Source organism: Eumetopias jubatus, unplaced genomic scaffold (genome assembly GCF_037043125.1).
Source record: "Eumetopias jubatus isolate StellerSeaLion01/CBP00866 unplaced genomic scaffold, mEumJub1_p1.0 scaffold_1, whole genome shotgun sequence".
Lineage (NCBI taxonomy): Eukaryota > Metazoa > Chordata > Mammalia > Carnivora > Otariidae > Eumetopias > Eumetopias jubatus.
In genome coordinates, this window is record NW_028274807.1 from 144,974,418 (window position 1) to 144,995,310 (window position 20,893).

The following is a 20,893-nucleotide window of genomic DNA, read 5'->3' on the forward strand; positions in this document are numbered from 1 at the left end:
GCACCACCTGGGGACTTGTAGACCTACTAAAAAAACTCGGGAGAGTGGGACCCAGCCCTCCATGGTTTAACAAGCTGGGCAGGTGATCCGTGTAGCCGGGAGAATGAACAAACGACGTTCAGTGTCATGCTTGAATCTCCCTGTGCTGAGTGAAAGAAACCAAACACAAGAATACATACTGTAGGATTCCATGTATATGAAGTTCAGAAACAAGCAACACTAATCTAGACTGTGGGAATCAGGACGATTGTTACCCTTAGATGAGGGAAGGAGTGACCAGAAGTGAGAATGGAGCTTCCAGGCACTGGTCACGTTCCGTTTCTTGGTGTGGATGCTGGTTATTAAGGTTTGTGCAGTTCGTGAAAATTCATTGAGTTGTTCAGTGCAGATTTGTACGTTTTTCTCTATGCTGCAATTCAGTGAAGCAGGGCAAGGTAAAATGTGAGATCTCTCTCTTTTTTTTAAGATTTTATTTTTAAGTCATCTTTACACCCAACATGGGGCTTGAACTCACGACCCCAAGATCAAGAGTCTCATGCTGTACAGACTGAGCCAGACAGGTGCCCCAAGATCTCTTTTTTTAAATTCAGGTTTTAAATTATGTAAAATATGGGAACTCAGGGTCGAAGGGAAAAGCATGCTTTAGTACAATTAGTACAAGGCTTGGATGAGTAAGTTGGCAGTACCTCTAACATTTAAAATAGCCTAGAAATTCTGCCTCTCAGGATCCTTCCTGGGATTCAGGTATATATTATAAGAATGTTCCCTGGGCATTTTTATATAAGCATAAAAGAGACAACCTAAATTGCTCTCAATTGGGAACTTGTTACATGAATTATAGAAAACTGGGCAACTGTCAAAATTGGCATAGATCAGTGTGTAGTAGCACGAAGGAGGTCCCCCATGATACTGTTCATGGAGAGAAGCAAGTCATAAGCACCGTGTACAGCTTGATCCATATTTTCAAGAGAGAAAGAAAAGGATGTACAGATGGTAGTTACAGATTCAAGGAAAAGAATTTAAGAAAGGTAGATTTAAAGTTTTTATATTGGTTTCTCTTGAGAATTTACAACTGGTGGATGGGGGTTGTTGCTTCTTTGTATATTTTTTATATACTTTCTATATTTCTGTGTTTATTTTTACCTGCCTTTATCACTTTGGGAATTTTTTTTAAGTCTTAGCTTTACCATTCAAAAAAGTCTTAGCCTAAAAAAAATGCTCATCAGTGAAAAAAAACAAACAGTATTCTTGTAGTCTAAGCAAATAAAGATTTAAAGTTTGTCTTAAGCAAATAAAGATCTAGAGTTTGTCTTAAACACACACACACACCCAGCAGGAGATGACTAACATTTTTGTAGCGTGATTTTCATCAGTATTGGTTATAGTGAGAGACAAAAGACTTGCTTCTTATTTCTGTTACCTAGGAAATTCACTTGGGTAGAATTCTTTTTCTTGACAGGGGCGTTCTTTTAACTGTGTTTGCTGGTGAGGTCATGGGTCAGGTATTCCTGCTCTTTGAGAGATAGCTCAGTTAATGATATTATCCCTTTGTGTAAAAGATGACCACTGCTAGCACATTAGACAAAGCGTCTCTAGACAGTGGACCCTGCTTGCTTTAATAATGAAAAACGCATTCAGAGCCAAGAGCTGTTAGGTGAGCCGGTCTAGCCGGACACAAACTCCTGCTGGAGACTTAAACCCTTGCATTCCCCTGGGGAAGCGACCTAACCCTGTTTGCCGTGTTATGTTTCACAGCAGTTATGTTTCCTCTGTGCATCATCAAAAAAGGGCCATTCTGACCTTTTCAGTTTGAAGCAAGAACCCCGTGATGTTATTTCAGACCCCACCATGCTGGATTACATCTAACTACCAGTCTCACTGATCCAATGAGTATCACATCTATGTGTGTAGATTACCTGTCAGTTATGATGAATTCAGGCCCGAAACCCCATTAGTGTGAGGCTTAGCACTTTCTGGAATTCTATCTCATTTTGTACATCTTCACTTTTGATAAATTCTGCTGCCACGAATGTAAGCATAAAAGCACATCTCCATTAAGCATTGCTTTGGAATTTATATACAATATCAAAGAGATAAAAGGAACAGCAACTTTCAACTCTAAAAAGGGGAAACAGCAACATTTAGAGTCTGTTTTGTGCTCCCCAGCACAGCAACCAAACTGTAGCAGAGAGGTGGGCTTCTCTCAGTGAGCCGTGTACAATGTCCCTTGGAAACCTGTCTGAGGGCTTCATGGCCTCACAGTAAGTCTTCCTTCTTAAAGAGGGGCCTGCACCCTTGTGCTTGCAGCATCCGCTTACCCCATCTGGAGGTCCTGGCCACCTCAGGCTGGGTAGGTTGAAAACTGAGCTCAGGAGCTGTGGTAAAGATCAGCCCCTTCACCTGGTCCTGTTTCATTGTTCAGGTGAGGAAGTGACAGCCCTTGTACGCATCATACATCTTTCCAGAGACTCTGCGTGTCTTTCCACTCTATCCTAACCTACTAAATCTATTCGAGTCCTGGCCCAGCCACTTTGGAAGTGGGTCTGGAATTCCCTGACTTCCCAATATTCACTGCCACCATCCTGGTCTTGAATACATCATCTTCTCCCACTGGGACTGTTGTGACAGTCTGTGAGCTTGTCTCCTCCCACACACCCCCTCTTCCCCTCCACGTGCCTGTTCTCCCCAAGCAGCCAGAGGGGTATTGTAACCAAACTAACGTGCATTTGCCCCTTGGTGAGACTCAGATGGAAACCACACCAGGTGGAGTTGTCACACAGCAAATGAGATCACGGAGAATCCCTCCCAAAGCCGTGACTCCCTGAGCAAGGGTGAACGGGTTCCTTTTATTTGGGGTTAGGATGAATATTTAGATTTGTAATTGCATGTAGAGGGGAGCATAAGGCTGCGCATGCACCTTAAGGAAACCTGCCTGAACATACGTTGTATGTTATATAAATGAGGCTGGGCTCCTCCTTGGAACTTGTGTGGAGATTTCTTTTTTTTTTTTTAAAGATTTTATTATTTTTGTGAGAGAGAGAGAGAGCATGTGAGTGAGCATGAGCAGGGGAGAGAGGCCAAGAGAGAAGCAGACTCCCCACTGAGCAGGGAGCCCAATGCGGGACTCGATCCCAGGACCCTGGGATCACGACCTGAGCCTAAGGCAGACGCTTAATGGACTGAAGCCACCCAGGTGCCCAGAGATTTAGTATTATAATGAGGTAAAGGTACCTGTCAGTCATTCCCTGGGTCCCTCCATGGTCTCTCTGTAGAGGCGTGAGTGGGGGTTAAGTTCAAACTGATCTGGGGGTCTGGGCCACCAGAACTCTTTGGGCAGTCGCTGTTTCTTGAGGGGTAGTTTCAGTTTTCATCACAGGATGTTATACCCGTCAGGTCTTCTACCTCAGTTAAGAGATAAGCTAGAAAGAAGAGCTTAAGAAGAATATGGGACAAAGGTCAGTGGGTACAAGCAGGTGAGCAGTAAAGGTCAGGTTTTGGGGTCTAATTTACCTTACCTACCAGGTAAATTAAAAATTTACCCTGGTCCTATCACTCTCTTGCTCAAACCCTGTCACCTGCCTAGGAGAAGGTACAAAATTCTTAGGCCACCTGGGCCCATATAATCTGACCCACCCCGACCTCTCTTAACATTTTGCACCAATGTCCTAACTCAGTATACTTTTTTTTAATAGGTTCTAGAAGGCAGCAAAGCCCCTCCCTGCTCTGGACCTTTGCCCATGCTGTCTTCTTGCTTAACTCTTGCTAGCTCTTACTGGGTCTTAAGGTATTCTTCAGCATGGCCTTCCCTGACCACTTCCCATGCTTGCAACAAGGGTATATCTCTCTATTATATACCCATATCATACCCTTCAATTTCCTTCATAGCATTTTTCACAATTATAATTATTCAGATATTTCCCCCCACTAGACTTTAAGTTATGAACAGCAGAGTCTGTTCAATGTGTGCCCCACCCATCCTTAGGGCCTGATAGCAGGAAGCCTGGCAGAGTTTAGTGCTCTCAAGGGTTAAACAAATAAGTGAAAACAATCTTCCTAGATTTGTGATTAAAATTCCTGTAGTAATTTGTTCCGTATGCCACAAAGAAAGCTAAAACAGAATTATTTGTCCTGAGTCTTATCAGCTAGAGCCTGCCCTGACTCCTGGGGATATGGTTTGGATACTAACTTTTTCATGACCTAGGCATAAAGTCCTGGTCCCTGGAAGGTGCTGGAATGCGAGATGCATCCTTTGCTCTGGCCTTCCTTTGTTCAGGACTAAAGATGCACACAGTTCAGATCAGTTTCTTTTCCCCTGATGAAATCTTCCTCTAGTCAATTGGTGACATTGATTTGGCTTTGGGTTTGGTCTTATTCATCAGCAGTGACGATTTGGATGGCTCTTGCTGGAATAAATGCACAACTTATGTTAAAATGCTGAATGCCGGTGTCTGCACTGGGCCCCTGTGTGTTCTCCTTTCTGAAGGCTCTCTCAGGCCATGTGTTACTTGCCATCTGCGGGGGGAGAGGGGCAGCGGTGGCAGGTGGGGAATCCTCAGAGGTTCATCCCTTGAGAGCAGATCAGTTCCATGGACCACCTCAAGTGGACCTGCAGTCTTGTTCCTTGACAAGCATCAGCCTGTGAGCAAATTCCAGCCACAGGTGTGTGTAGCACGTCCCCTCGTAGTATTTTAAAAATCGTTATTAGTGCTAACATTTAAAAATTAAGATTATCATGTACAAACTTGACTTTCTGTGTTTTCTTGAGGGGAAAAAAAATAAAAGGAAGATCTAGCAAAATTGACACACAACCGGGGAGCCTGCCTGGCCCAGTCAGTGGAACATGTGACTCTGGATCTTAGGGTCATGAGTTCAAGCCCCACATTGAGGGCTAGAATTTACTTAGAAAAAGATTGGCCCACAGCAGTTGGCTGGAGCTGAGTAGAGACTGCCCCTTACAAAAGACACCGTTTTTCTTATTTTCTGGTCTCTCTTCAGCCTACCATGTTCATCTTTTGTACCTTCCTGGCATTTGTGGGCACGTGAGTTTGCAACCCCTGTTTTGTATTCATAAGTCACGTGTATGTGTAAATACGAACAAATGCTATAAATGACACTCTGTATAATTGTTTTTTTTTTCTCTGTCCCTGCTTCCTTCTTTACTTTCTCCTTGTGTCTCCGTTTTCTTTCAAACTGCCTCTGCCATTTTACAGGTTCTGGGACTGCTGGTGTGGACACTGATCGCTGGAACTGAGTACTTCCGGGTCCCTGCGTTTGGCTGGGTCATGTTCGTAGCTGTATTTTACTGGGTCCTCACCGTCTTCTTCCTCATCATCTACATAACAATGACCTACACCAGGATTCCCCAGGTGCCCTGGACAACGGTGGTAAGGAAGCCAGGGACTGAACTTTGTCCTTCCTAGTCCTTAGTCCAACAATTCAGGATTCTCTCTCTCCAGCAAAGCAGGGGACAAAGCCAGGGGGAACCTAACACAGCAGGTGTTTTATGCCTGAGTGTGGAACTGGGCATGTTGGAAGGTCTAGGAATTTCTTTTAGGCAAAAATAGCAAACCAGTTCTCAGAATACTGAATGAAGAGAAATTCAGTTCTTCATTAGTTCCTCATAAACACCATCACCTGGAAATAAGTACATCAAGGCACCAGCCTCGGCAGATCTCACTTCCTTTAAACCCCTCCTGGGGCCACGACCTTGGCCCTTTGTGCACAGAGCTCTTTGAGGTTGGGATGCACAGTGTGTGCAGAGTTAGAATGAAAAACAAAACTGCTGTTAGAATAAATAGGTGTCTTCATATTTGGAAGCAAGTGCGGTCAGGGGTGATTGGATGTTTGTCCTGGCTCCGGGCACCATGGTGGGTGCGGCATAAACTAAGGGGAACACACAGTCTGGGATGAAATAGATAAGAAAAATTCTTGTCTTAGTCGGCTCTGGCGCCATAACAAAATACCATAGACTGGGTAGCTTAAATGACAGAAATTGAGTTCTCATACTTGTAGAGGCTGGAAGTCCACAATCAGGTGTCAATAGAGCTGGTCTCTGGTGAGACTCCCTTCCTGACTTGCAGATGTCTGCCATCTTTCTGTGGCCTCACATGGATGGGAACGGATGCTGTCAAGAGGATCCCACCCTCTTGATCTCATCAAACCCTAATTACCTCTCAAACGCCTCATCTCCAAATACCATCATGTTGTCAGTCAGAGCTTCAACGTGTGCACTTGGGGGGACACAGACATTCAGTCCATAACATTCTGCCGCTGGCTCCCCCAAATCATGCTCTTCTAACATGCAAAATACATTCATTCCATCTCAACATCCCCAAAAGTCTTAACTCATTCCAGCATCAACTGAAGTCTAAGATCCAAAGTTTCAACTAAATATCATCTAAATCAAGTATGGTGAGATTGGAGGTACAGTTAATCCTGAGGCAGAATTCCTCTCCAGTTGCGAGCCTGTGAAACCAGACAAGTTATGTACTTGTAAAATACAGTGGTGGGACAGGCACAGGATTAGATGGTCCCATTCCAAAAGGGAGAAATAGGGAGGAGGGATGGGGTGGCGAGTCCAAGGCAAGCCCAAAACTTACAAGGCAAATTCCATGGGATCTTAAGGCTCCAGGATAAGCCTCTTTGGTTCAGTGCTCTGCCCTCCAGGCCTACTGGGGTGGCATTGTCACCCCTATGCGTTTGCAGGGTGACCCTGCCCCTGAGGCACTGGGGTGGGCACGTCCTGGCTCACAGAAACCAGAGAGGCAGCCCAAGCCTTTGAAACTGAGGAGGAACCAGCCTGCCCCCAGGGCTGATGATCTCTGAATCAGCCTTTGGGTAACTCATTCTTTTTTCTTAAAGATTGGCACATATTCACAGCCAAATAGCTCTATGGTTCTATCGTATAGATTCCAAGAAGCTCAACAGCACTCCTTTATTTTGTCCCGTCTTCACCCCTTTTCATTCAAACTAACAGTGTTTCACCAGTATAATCCCTTACCTGTTCCTGGCTTCTACTGACACATGATTAGATCTGTGGTTTGCAAGTGGTTTGCACCCATGATCTCTTTATCAAATGGTTGTTTGGCTACACCTGTACTGTTCTCTTCAGAGCAAGCTTTTTCTTTTTCTTTTTTTTTTTTAAATAGATTTATCTATTTGAGAGAGAGTTGGGCTGGGGGAGGAACAGAGAGAGAGGGAGAGAGAGAGTCTGAAGCAGACTCCATGCCGAGTGCACAGCCCAACACAGGGCTTGATCCCATGACCCCAAGATCACAACCTGAGCTGAAACCAAGAGTTGGATGCTCAACCAACTGTGCCACCCAGGAACCCCAAGTTTTCTTATTTTTTTGCAATATGGATAGGCTGAGAACTTTCCAAACCTTCACGTTCTGCTGCCTTTTTGCTTAACAATTTCTTCTTTAATTCACCTCTCTCCTTGTGCATTTTACTATAAACAGGAGGAACCAAGCCGCTCCTTTAACACTTTGCTTAAAAAATCTCATTTAAATATCCAGTTTTTTGCTTGCAAGCTCTATCTTCCATGAAGCACTAGAACACAGTTCAGCTAAATTCTCTGCCACTTTATGACAAGGATCACCTTTCCTCCAGTTTCCAAAAACATGTTCCCCATTCCATTTGAGATCTCTCCACAATGGCCTTTAACATCCATATTTTTACTAAGATTCTGTCTGTGGTTATTTATGCATTCTCTAAGAAGATGGAAGCTTTGTCTTAGCCTCTTTTCTTCCTAAGTCCTCACTGGAATCACCTTCAACATCCATAGTTCTAGTATACTCCTCAAAACTCTCCAGCCTTTACTTATTATCCAGTTCCAAAGCCAGTTTTATATTTTTAGATCTTTGTTACAGCACCCCACTCCTGGTTCTAAAATCTGTCTACCCCACTCTCGATATAAATTCTAGATTAGTCAGAGTTCTCTAGAGAAGCATAGGCATTAGGGTGTGTATGTGTGTGTGTATATGTAAAGAGATTTACTAGAAGGAATTGGTTCACATGATTGTGGAAACTAAGAAGTCCCAAGATCTGCTGTCCACAAGCTGGAGACCCAGGCACGCTGATGATGTAGTTCCAGGCTGAGTCCAAAGGCCTGAGAACCAGGGAACCTGATGCTCTAAGTTCTAGTCTGAAAGGCACCAGGCCTGAGACCCAAGAAGACCTGATGTTTCAGTTCAAGCCCAAAGGATGGAAAAAAGACTGATGTACCAGCTCAAGGTAGTCAGGCAGGAGCAGTTCCCTCTTACTCAGCCTTGAGCACCTCAGAGTAACAGTCACATGGGAATACCAGGTGAGGGCATATAGTCCAAGGGACCTGGGGGAATGTAAGGAATGCTGTTTTGGAAAAAGAGGGGTCTTAAAAGGATGTCTTGAGCAAGGTGCTTGTGAACTTGGAAGAAGAGAACTTGGAAACTGTCACAGGAGAGCAAATGGGTAAAATGTGGGAATGAGTGGTACCTTTCATTCCACTCCTGCTGAGTTTCAGTTCCTAGGTATGCTGTCTGGATCAGGGTTTGGCAAACTTCCTCTATACAGGACCAGACAGTAAGTATTTTCTCCTTTGGAGGCTATGCAATCTCTGTCACATCTCTGCTTGCAGCATGAGATCAGCTGTAGACAATTTGCAAATGAATGAACATGATCCTCTTCCCAGTAAAATTTTATTCCCAAAAACTGGCTGTGGGCCAGATTTGGCCTGTGCCCATAGTTTACTGACTTCTGCTCCAGATCATCTCTGGTCTCTCTCTTCTCTAAGCCTAAAACACTTCTCACTGATTTTTTACATTAGAAATTTTAAATTTTAAAATATTTAAAGATATTTTAATACATTAAAATTTTAAAACATTAAAGATTGGGGCACCTGGGTGACTCAGTTGGTTAGGCGACTGCCTTCGGCTCAGGTCATGATCCTGGAGTCCCGGGATCGAGTCCCACATCGGGCTCCCTGCTCGGCGGGGAGTCTGCTTCTCCCTCAGACCCTCCCCCCTCTCATGCTCTCTCTCTCTATCTCATTCTCTCTCTCAAATAAATAAATAAATAAATCTTTAAAAAATAAAAAAAAACATTAAAGATTGATTTATTTAGAGAGAGAGAATGGGAAGAGGGGCAAAGGCAGAGGGAGAGCGAGAATCCTCCAGCAGATTCCCCACTGAGGGGCTCCATCCCAAGACCTTGAGATCATGACCTGAGCGGAAATCAAGAGTCAGCCACTTAACCACCTGAGCCATCCAGTGGCTTAAAATTTAAAATGTAAATTTAAAATTTTAAGATAAATTTTAAAATGTAAAAATAAAATGTTTAAATAAAAATTTAAAATGAAAATTATAATTTTAGGGGTGCCTGGGTGGCTCAGATTGTTAAGCATCTGCCTTTGGCTCAGGTCGTGATCCTGGGGTCCTGGGATCAAGCCCCACATGGGGCTCCCTGCTGAGTGGGGAGCCTGCTTCTCCCTCCCCCTCTGCCTGCCGGTCCCCCTGCTTGTACTCTCTCTCTAATAAAAAAAAATAAAAAATCTTTTTAAAAAAATTACAATTTTAATATTAAAAAATTAAAATAATGCTCTAGCTTGGTCGGTAGAGCATGAGATTTTTTTGTTCTCCTAAGCAATAACATTTAATTTACTCATAAATTTGTAATTTGGGAAAGGCTCAGCAGGACAGTATATCTCTGCTTCCTTAGTCAGCTGGGCTGACTTGAAGGTGGTTGGAGGCTGGAATCATCATATGTCTAGCAGTTGATACCACCTGTCAGTGGGACCTCTGGCCAGAGCCAGGGCCAGAATACCTACACATGACCTCTCTGTGAGCCTGCTTGGATGGTCCACAGCCTGGTGGCTTGGGTTCCAAAAACTATACATTTTTTCATTCTTTATTTAAATTCAGTTTAGTTAACATATACTATATTATTAGTTTCAGGGGTAGAATTTAGTGATTCATCATCTGCATATAACACCCAGTGCTCATTCCATCAAGTGGAGCATGAGACTCTTGATCTTGGGTTTGTAAGTTTGAGCCCCATGTTAGGTGGAGAGATTACTTAAAATTAAAAAAAAAAAATTGAAATTTTTTTTTAAAGATTTTATTTATTTGACAGAGAGACACAGCGAGAGAGGGAACACAAGCAGGGGGAGTGGGAGAGGGAGAAGCAGGCTTCCCACTGAGCAGGGAGCCCGAAGCGGGGCTCCATCCCAGGACCCTGGGATCATGACCTGAGCTGAAGGAAGACGCTTAACGACTGAGCCACCCAGGCACCCCTGAAATATTGCTTTTAATGGTACTTTTTTTTTTTTAAATAATGCTCCCTTCTGGCACTTCCTAGTTTTAAAATGCTTTGATTTGCATGATCAGAATTTATCATCATGAAGTGTGTCCCCATTTTATAAATAAGAAAATTGAGATTTAGAGCCTCATGACTTTGCCCAGATGCACACACAGCTGGGGTCCATCTCTCTTGACTTCCGTCCAGCATTTTTTCTTATCTTGTCCCACTCCAGGCATGCCTCTCCCTGAGTAATAAATAAGAACCCCAACCAGCTCAGAAGACCAGGACTTGTAGGTCCTTTAGAGTTGTTTAATCCTTCATCTTTTTTTTTTAAGATTTTATTTATTTGTCAGAGAGAGGGAAAGAGAGCACAAGCAGGGGGAGTGGCAGGCAGAGAAGAGAGGGAGAAGCAGGCTCCCCCAAGCAGGGAGCCCAATGTGGGGCTCAATCCCAGGACCCTGGAATCATTACCTGAGCCGAAGGCAGATGCCCAACCGACTGAGCCACCCAGGCGCCCCTGAATCCTTCATCTTATCAAGCAAGACCGTCAGCCTCCACCTTAGTAGTTACACACTCACATGTGTGTAAAATTCCAGGGGCGCCTGGGTGGCTCAGTCGGTTGGGCATCTGCCTTCGGCTCAGGTAATGATTCCAGGGTCCTGGGATTGAGCCCCACATTGGGCTCCCTGCTTGGGGGAGCCTGCTTCTCCCTCTCTTCTCTGCCTGCCACTCCCCCTGCTTGTGCTCTCTTTCCCTCTCTCTGACAAATAAATAAAATCTTAAAAAAAAAAGATGAAGGATTAAACAACTCTAAAGGACCTACAAGTCCTGGTCTTCTGAGCTGGTTGGGGTTCTTATTTATGTGTAAATTAAGTGCAAATTCAGTGAGTGTTGAATTCTCACCACCCAGACACAGTTTTTGGGCATCTTAATCAACTGGGGAATATTCTTCACTTCCCGGAGAAATAAATTGGAAAGGTGCTCTCAGAATTGTTAGATTTTCTGTTGTTTATTTCCCTCCATAAGGCAATCCAGAAATCTGGGCTTTTGTGTGAACTCTTTCACTTTTAAAATATTTTTAGCCAAATTTTAAAAACTTATTTTGTTGCCAGCAGCTGCTACAGGTCAAACATGTCTGACTTCGGGTTGGGGGGTTTTTATTTCCTGCTCTGAGAAGCCCCTTTGCGACCTCTCAAAGCATTTTTGAATGGGGTAAGCAGTGTTACCTGGATATCCAAAGTAGGATCTGGGAAAAGTTTTCATGTGTAACAACTAAGGTCTCAGATCTTTATTACTTGTGCCCAGCAGAACCTCTTGCAGGAACAGACTGGTTCAGATGCTGGCCCTCACTGTATGTCCTACACTACCGGAGCATGGCAAGGATCAGGCCAACCCAGGACTCTGCTGAGGCAGCTGATGGGCTTCTGGTGCCAGAGTGAGCCTTGTAGAATCTTACTGCTCAAAGTGCAGTCCCTGGACCAGTAGCATCACATGGGCGCTTATTAGAAATCTTTGGTCCTGCCCCAGACCTACTGAATCGGAAGCTCTATAGAGGGTCTGGCAATCTCTATGAGAAGGTTCCCAGATAATTCTTAGGCACCTAAAGTGTAGGAAACACTGGTTTACAGATAATTATAGGTCCACACCCCTTCCCTGGAACCTTTAGGCTGGATATGTTTGCAATCACAGTTTTTTTTTTTTTTCAAATTTTAGAAGTAATCTGGTGCATTTATTACATAAGGTGAGCCCTCCCTCTGAGTCTGGGGGCAACACTGTAATCAGACATGTTAATGTTTCTGCAAGAACACCTGCATTTTCCTGCTAAGAGGAATGCTAAAGACTGCATTGCCCCTGTGTCAGTGCAAGCCAGCTTTTGCTGCCTAATGACTTTGGGATTTACATTTGGTTGTCAGAGCATTTGAGGAATCTAAGATTAAAGAAGAGGGATCAGTAGACCTGGTTTTAGTCCCCTGGGAGCTTGGCTGGGAGACTGCCCATGGAACACTGCAAAAACCAGAGTCTCCTAAGTTTTGCCTTTAGCTCTTTGCTTGACAAGGCATGAGCTTTGCACTGGACTTGGCTTGACAATAGGCATTTTTCTTATTGCATCTGAGGAGAATACAGGTGCAGAGTTACTATGTCCATCCTTAACATGGAGCGGGAACCACAGCAGGTTCCCGCGAGCACCTCTGAGCTCCTGGGCAATATCATTTACCCAGAGAGGCTGCAATGAATGCTTTCTGACAAATCTGATCTGAGCTAAAACTTCAAAGCAATACAGTCTGTCCTCCTCAGAGCAGTAAGCACCAGGACCTCCACAAATTCTGAGGATTTGTCCTCTGCAACTCCTCCCTGTTGGCTTCATTGCAAGCACTCTGAGCAGTACTGGGCACAGGGCACAGGGCGGAGGGTGAGGCCTCCTTCTGTTGGCAACATCAGCCACCATTTATGAAATACCTGTGTGCCAGAGGTCAGGCTGGGTCCTTCATACCTTACAGCATTTCACCTCACACTAACTGCAAAGAGGGAACAGATTATTTCTGTTTGGCAGGTAAAGAAACAGACGCTGAGAGGATTTTGATAGGAATAGGGCGCAGGTCCCTGGATGCCAACCACAGTTGTCCACCCTGGAGTCTGCTTGGCTCTCAGGGGACACGAGTGCCCTGGTTCCAACCTTCAGGAATTCTCTGAAACTGAAAGAACCTACCTCCCCTCTACTGGGAAGGGATGAGATGTTCTTAGCAGTTAGGCTTGGTCAGTTGTGGATACCAATAATACAATGTGGAGGGTCAACAAGGGGGCTAGCTGCTTGAGGGTTTTTATCTATGGGTGCCTTTATTTGGGGGAAAGGACATTTTATACCAAAGAGGGATCGAATTTCAGAAGAGAATAGCCTCCCTCCACCTTCTCCCAAAAAGGAACAGTTGGAAACCTTTTGTAAGACACCGTATTTGTTCTCTGTTCCCTGGGGCCCAGGGGTGGTTTGAGAACTGGCATGGGAGTTGGAGGGGCTCCCTGATCGTTCAGCTTGAACAGTCTCGGACTCGGGTCCTATTTCTTGAGAGCAGTACAATCTGTGTTTCTGTGAAGCTCAGTGCTATTCCGGAGCCCGCTGAAGCGTCGCCCTCGCCCTCCTTCCCTTCTGTAGCCACACAGATCTCTTTTTTTAACCTCTATAACAATCTCAGATCCGGGTTCTTTGCCCTTCTTTTTTCTTTCCTCTCTCCACCTATTTTCACTAGGTTCCCACTCCAGGCATTCTTCAGACATACTTACTTTGGGAGTCCTAGGAAGATGGTGGGAGCCAGCAGGTTCGGCTCTGAGGTAGCAAAATGGAGGCTGTGAGAACCCGTTGGGACCCCTCGGGGTGGTGTGTGGGGGAAGGAAGCCCTTCCCCACTTCCCTCCAAGGGAAATAGAATTTCTCATTTCCTTGGAAAAATGGATTGGGCCACACTTAGTATGGAGCCGTGTCCCCACTCCCTCTCCAGCCCTTCACCCACACGGCAGAGGGGACAAGGCCCGGGCCTGTGTCCACGTGGTCCTGGCCAGGCTGGCCTCCTGGAAGCGCTCTCATTCATCTCTCTCCTTGTATGGGGACTGGACATGCATGGGTGCCCCCAAATACATGTTTAAAGACGTTCCTCACAGCAGTGTTGGTAATCCCAAGAAAGCTAGGAACATCAAATGCCCATCAACAGGGGAAGAGTTAAATTCTGAGGTATTTGTGTCATGACAAGAAATGAGGTCCATCTGTTTGGACTGACAAGTAAAATTGCCCTTGGTATCTTTCTCAATGAAGGAAAAAATCCAAACAAAACAGAAAACCCCCCACTGAGATGCCTGACTATATGGCTCTGTTTGTATGAGATTGGGTGGTTGTTTATATCTCAAAGGAAAGGGTTGAGGTGAAAGGAGTAGACTGACTTTTTACTCCAGATTGTTCTGTCCAGACGGGATTTTGTTTGGTTACCATTGACATGCATTACCTTTTAATTTTTTTCTTAAGCCTTTTAATGTTTGAGATGTACTACATGGCTAATTTATTAAATAAATACCGCCACCTGTAAAAGGCCACAAAACAAAAACTAAAGTCTCACACCCCTCAGAGGTAACTACATTGAACTGTTTCAGCATTTAAAAAAAAAAAAAAGTAGGAAGTCCTTTACTTGGCAAATAGCCAATGTGCAAATCTCTAGAGGTAATGTGAAATGAAAAAAAAAAAAAACACTAGATTTTTTAAAAAATGCACAGATGTGTTTCTGGACCAAAACCCCCCACAACCAGCAAGCATAATGAATCACCAGGGAAACCAGGACTTCATGGGGACACATGTCTTTTTTTAAGACTTAGTTATTAGGGAGAGACAGAGTGAGGGGGAGGGGCAGAGGGAGAGGACAGGAAGAGAGAGAATCTCGAGCAGACTCCCTGCTCAGTGGGGAGCCCAATGCAGGACTTGATCCCCGGACGCTAAGATCATGACCTGAGTCGAAATCAAGAGCCAGACACTTAACCAACTGAGCCACGCAGGCACCCCAGGGGACACGTTTCTAATGGCAGATGAGCATGCTGGGCAGCCTGAATCTTGGGACTGACCCTTATCATAAAGTTTAATCTCCTTAACCCAGAACAATATAAGTAAAGTGTGGAGGTGGTAAGAGGGGATACACAACCCACCTCAGAAGCACCTGCATCTGGAAAATTCTATGTGCCTTTCTCCTAGAAGAAAAAGATACTGCTTCCCGCCTACCCCTACCCATTCCTGTCTCTCTGAATGACTGAGGGAGAGCTGTAAGACCATGGGGGGCCTACTCCTTTGGTTTTCTGCATCGGTTTTGCCCCACCCCATCCCCACCTCTCACCCTTGTTCAGATGGGGTCAAGTTTGGCACATTTCACAGTTTGATTTCCTAGAGTTTAAATATAACTGAAAACCAAATACCTACTTGGATTTATACCTCTCTCTTCTCTAAGAATAGGAAAAAATAAGATGAAGCCAGGAGTGAGATTAGTTCCCAAAGGGCTCCGTTAATATGTATAATCTTCTTTTCATTTTTAAGAACTTGCTGCTGGGATTGAGGAGTTCACCTAAATGTCCCCTCCCCTGCTTAGGCTGGGGAATAGATCAGCTGGGCCTGCTTTGGGAAGAGCTATCTCGCAGCTCTGGGTCAGGGACAGGTGCCGAAAGGCTGTGGCTGCTGGGGCCCCCCAGCTGCCTGCCTTCCTCAGCCAGTAGGTCACCAAGGCTGAAATCTGAATGAAGCAAGGATCAAGAGCAAAGTGAGAGAGAGAGGTGGCCGAAGGGAAAAGCAAGGCAGCCTGGGTGTCTTGGGGGCAGGTGAGGGGTGTCTGGGTGTGCTGTGTAAAAAGTTGGTAGGAAGCCCCCTCCTCCTGGAGGCACTGATGAGCTGCTTCTCAGAGCCCTCATCCCTGCCCCCTCCAAGTGTCCAGATGCACCCCTTACCACACGTGGCATGCAGGTCTGACCACTTCAGAGATCCAGAGGTGCCCAGATCTTCCACACTCCCTGACCACTCCACCCCTCTCTCTCCCCCAGGGTCTGTGCTTTAATGGCAGTGCCTTCATCTTATACCTCTCAGCCGCTGTGGTGGACGCATCTTCTGTCTCCCCCGAGAGAGACAGCCACAATTTCAACAGCTGGGCAGCCTCATCGGTGAGTGAGCAAGCCCTTTCACCTGCCCCACCTCCTTCCTGCATGGTCAGGGTCACGATTTCCTCCTCCCAGTGGGGCTGGGGATCCAGGAGGAGGACCAAGTTATCTGTAGGGGCGGGAAAGCCTCACCTGCATTCTTGACACTGGCAATTAACTTGTTGGTTTGAAAGCATTAGAAACTACTGGGGCCTCCTGATGGCCTGAAGTGCACAGAGGTTAAAAGACCCAGCTTGAGTAAAAGCCAAATAGCTGGAACAAAATAAGTATTCGAGGAAGAAAAAATATTTGAGGCACTCTAAGAATAATTCTGCTGACTACAGTTCAAGTGGGGAGACAGTTGCAAAAAAAAAAAAATGAGCACACTATGATTCTATTTTTACTTAGGAAGTGGAGATGTTTGTTTATGCGATGCGAGTGCCTGGGAAAGCATACATGAACAGAGGTTCCTTCCAGAGACTGTGGTTGGTTGATGAGGGGAGAGCCTGAGGGGCTTCTGCTTTTTAATTTATGTGCTTCCACAGTATTTACATATTTAAACCATTAATGTGTATGGTAGTTCTGATTTTAAAAACTAATTTTAGAAGTTTCTCTGAGATGGCCTTAAAATATTCCATTCCCAAAAGAAGTAATTGGCAGGGGTTTGGGGGGCAGTTAAACAGGAATACCAAAATGATCATGTTAAAACTGATTGATGATACACAGCCATTTATTATATATATATATATATTTTTTTTTTTTTTTAAGTGGGCTCTATGCCCATGTGGAGCCCAACATGAGTCTTGAACTCACGACCCCAAGCTGAGATCAAGAGTTGGGACACTTGATCAACCCAGGCCCCCCTTTCCCTATTTCTTGTATTCTGATATTTATATTCAAAAATCTCTATCTAAAGGTAGAGAGCATGGTGCACATGGTTCAGTCAGTTAAGTGTCTGACTCTTGATCTCAGCTCAGGTCTTGATCTCAGGGTCGTGAGTTCAGCCCCACATTGAGCTCTATGCTGGCCGTGAAGCCTACTTAAAAAAAAAAAAAATTTAATCACAAGCTTTAGCAGCACTAAGCTCAAGCTATCATACAGCAAGAATCAGCCAGACCTGGGCAGTGGCTGCCCCTTCAGAGGGACCTGCTTTTTCCCTGCTCACCGTTCACACCCTGTGGGTTCATCGCTTCCTCCCACCCACTCAGCTCCTTTATGTAACTGACCCTATGGCAATCTGAGGTTAAGCCCTGGTCTAAAATTGTCTATACTAAATTAGGAATACATGTGCTTTTCTCAGATACACCACCATATTCACCCTGAAGTGAACACCCTGTGGTTATTTGAGCAAAACTACAAGCTTTCCAGATATGTTTCAAAAAGAAAAACAAAAAGCAAAACAAAACAAAACAAAACCCCAAATAACCAGCATAGCCAGAGATCATTTCAGAAGGAAGGTAATTGAACCAATAAAGCAATTTTAGATGAGAAAGCCTGGAGTCAAGGGATGCTATGAGTGCCTGATTCAATGGAGGTGAAATGATAACTTTTGCTAATTAGAATGTGCCCTAAGCCCTCTTTCTATTATGCTCTGTTTTCTCCAGTTCTTCGCCTTTTTGGTCACCATCTGCTATGCTGGAAACACATATTTCAGTTTTATAGCTTGGAGATCCAGGACCATACAGTGATTTGCCATTTTGAGAATTAAACAGGAGAAAGCAGGAAGAATCTCACTAAAAAAACAGCAACAACAAACTGTAGGTATAATGTATATTTCCAGAGAATTATATTTAACTAATGTTTTTATATACTTAGTTAAATTTGCTCACAGTGGTTTGTTACAATTAAACTGGATACTTATTTGCAAATTGTTGTAGCCATATAATGAACTCTTAAATATCTTATTCATGTCTTCATGGACCTTATTTTCTTAGACAATGTATAAATAGATAAATTGCTAATGTTAAGACTGTGTCGAGTTTGTAAACCTCACTTTTAAAATGCCAGATTCTTTTCTGATTAAATGTTTCAAAATCTTGGGTAAGGTGTCTGATTTGAGAAAGGAGACCTACTGCCAAAGCCCAAGGTTGGGTGCTGTGGGTAAATCTTCATCCTCACAAGGCTGCCCAATTGTAGTATTGCCCAGACACCCTTGTCCATAGCCACCAGGCCCGGGTAGTAGGAGAGACCCTTCTCCCCGAGACTGGGGATCATCAGTGGCCATGATTCTCACATGCTAACCAGTTGACCCAGAAAGCATGTAATGAGACACTGGCCTTGCAGTTCGGTAATAAACTCATCCTAAGTGATGGTGCTAAGTGCCCAGACTGATGTGCTGTGTGGCAATTTTTTCCTAATACATATTAAAATAAGTGCATAACCATTAAGCCGATAAATACTTGCATGTACCTTAAGATACTTGCTGACCACAGTGACGCGTGTACCGTACTTTGTGGAAAACACCTGACCCCACGTCTCCAGTCTCCAGAACTAATATTTTGTGGCACTGTTATGAGATACCATCAGATGGTGGGAAGAACCCTAGGCAGCAAGGCAGATGTGTATTTAGAGGAAGTGTGTTGAGGCAGTATGGTTCTTGCTGGTATGGCAGTGTATCTTGGGTGATTTTTCAACATGGGCTTCTTTTGAAAAACAAAAAACCACAGAAACATTAGTATAGTTGATGACAGTGAAAAATCTTAGTTGCGTACTCTGTGGGCATAACTCCTGTGGCCTCCACTCTCCTGTGAGCAATGCTCTTTCTTACTGCTGCTAGTTGTTTGGTAGGTCTTCTTGCTTAACCGTAAGTTCTTATCCAAGTTCTGTTTACCTCTACGTAGGAAGGTTAGGATTTCTTCAGCGTCTAACACCCACCGCAGACCCATCCACAGTTCTGGATCCAAATAGGTAGTGGGGAGGGGGGCACCCAGAACAAGGTGAGTGTAGAGACCCAATGTGTGGGAGTGGGTGGGTGTTGGGGGTACAGGAGGCCAGTCTGAGTCCAACGTGCAGATGATCAGGGCTGCAATCCGAGGGAAGTTGCCTCCCTCGCCATCACTAGGACAGCCTCCACCTCGCCCATTTTGCAAGAGAAGCTGAAATACTAGTCAGAATTTGTGTGCTCTGCCTCTCTGTTCATCTCTCCCTCTCACTCACAGAGGCATATTCACCTTCCATGTACTCAGTGGGTGTTTTAAGCACTTTGTATTGCAACCAGAGCTCCACACAAGGCAGAAAAACTGTAACCTCCAGATGGGTCTGTTTCTGGAAACTTCTGGAAACAGCCGTCAAGAAATAAGCCTGTTTTATGTCCTCCCCACCCCCTGTGGGGTGTGTGTGTGATTTTTATAATCATGGCCCCATTTGTAGGAAGTAACTTCTACGGTGAAAAGTTCCATAAACCACTTTGAAATATTCTCCAAAAAGACTACAGCTATAGGTCTTTTTTGAACCAGTAGAATCGGAGATTGAACCAGTAGAATCGGAGAGACCGGTTTCAAGAGAACAGTACTCATTTGTGTCCATGCAGGAGTATTTGTTGTTTGTATGTGTGGTTTCTCGGAGCTTGACCATTTGTGTGATCCTGAGAGTTTGCCAAAAAAACAAAACAAAACCCAGAAAAACATAATTTTTTAACTGAAAGGAAATTCTTATTTCCTCTTTTGAATACTGACTTTGTTCATGAATTTTTAAGTGTGGGTTTTTAGACAATAAAATGATTCTCTTGTTCAGATGAAGCTATAAGTTTTGAACTGCTTCAGTTTTTCTCCTAAGAAAGAAAAACAAACAGCCACATGTGCTACACCCAACATAACAAAAAGAATAGGCTTCTGGGGTTTGAAAAATATCAGTACAAGGATAGTATACAACGTGCTTAAACTGTTCTCTGGTATCTCTGCTCACCATCTGCCCTCCCCAGACCATCGTGCCCTTTTTGGTGGAGCTTGGTGGGTTTTGAGTTTGATGCATTTACCCACTTATGGCCAATCAATGACACACTTTAGGCAATTAATCTCTCTCCATTGCAAGGTCCAACTCACAGCCCCAAAAGATAAATATCTAGCCAATATTTGAAAACTATAAGAAAACCTAGAGACAAGACTGTTCAATATCAATTATTTTTGTACATTTAAAAGTCGCTGCTTTCACAGAAAAATCCCTTCAGGCTATCAGCCCACAAAAAGGTTTAAATACATAAAGTTCTCTCTGCATAGAGCTTGGACATTTAAAAATACTAACTGAAGATACAGCCCTGGGTAGAAAATCAATTTAAAGTTTGTATTTCTATCCCCTAGACAATTATTATTTTAATGGAGAAGATGGATTTTTCACAGGAAAAAATAATTCGGGCATATAAAGCTGGGCACATGAGCAAACACATACCCTGTAAGGTGACAACCTAAGAAGCATTTGTTCACTTGGCCTTACATGGAAGTTCTGGCAGTGTGCTGCTGCCAAATGTGGGGCTCAAGCAGATGGCTGTGGAGAAAAGTAGGATGACTATCCCCATGTGGCTGACTGAGAGTAATGGGCAAGATTAGAATAAGTCTGGTTACAAGTTAGGGGGTGGGTGAACTTAGGTGTTTGCTCTAGAGAAGAAGATAGGGCTTGAGGGAAAATGCTTGGCAACACAGGTGATGATTTCAGAAACTAAGGAAGGTGGCTGACATAGTTGTTGACTGAAGAGACATTAAATTTGGAAGGTATGTTTTGAGAAAACTTGAATGTCAATGACAGAGGTTTTTTTCCCTAGAATATTCAGAATAACTAAATCCAGGAAGGAAGGATGTAGAGGAGCTCGTCGCTGCCTGGCCCACATCTCTTCTCCCTCCTCTTGTTGTCTTTGTTTTTATTTAATAAATAGCCTCCCTCTTATGCCTCAGCTTCATGGGGGAAGCTGACTGCACTTAGATGGGGGCCTGTGGCTCTAAGCTAATTCCACCTCCCTGGCCACACCGATTGGTTCA

At 44.3% G+C, this 20,893-nt stretch overlaps 1 protein-coding gene across 2 annotated transcripts in view; it reads left to right on the top strand.

Moving 5' to 3' along the window:
• CMTM8 (CKLF like MARVEL transmembrane domain containing 8) overlaps window positions 1-17,614 on the top strand; it is a 107,740-nt gene extending 90,126 nt beyond the window's left edge. Inside the window, exons 2-4 of one of the 2 annotated variants that reach the window (XM_028107203.2) lie at window positions 5,211-5,384; window positions 15,834-15,950; window positions 17,531-17,614. In XM_028107203.2, coding sequence (XP_027963004.1) covers window positions 5,211-5,384; window positions 15,834-15,950; window positions 17,531-17,614 — 375 coding nt within the window. The remainder of the gene's footprint in view (window positions 1-5,210; window positions 5,385-15,833; window positions 15,951-17,530) is intronic. The other variant, XM_028107204.1, reaches the window with a different exon arrangement.
• The last annotated feature ends 3,279 nt before the right edge of the window (window positions 17,615-20,893 follow it).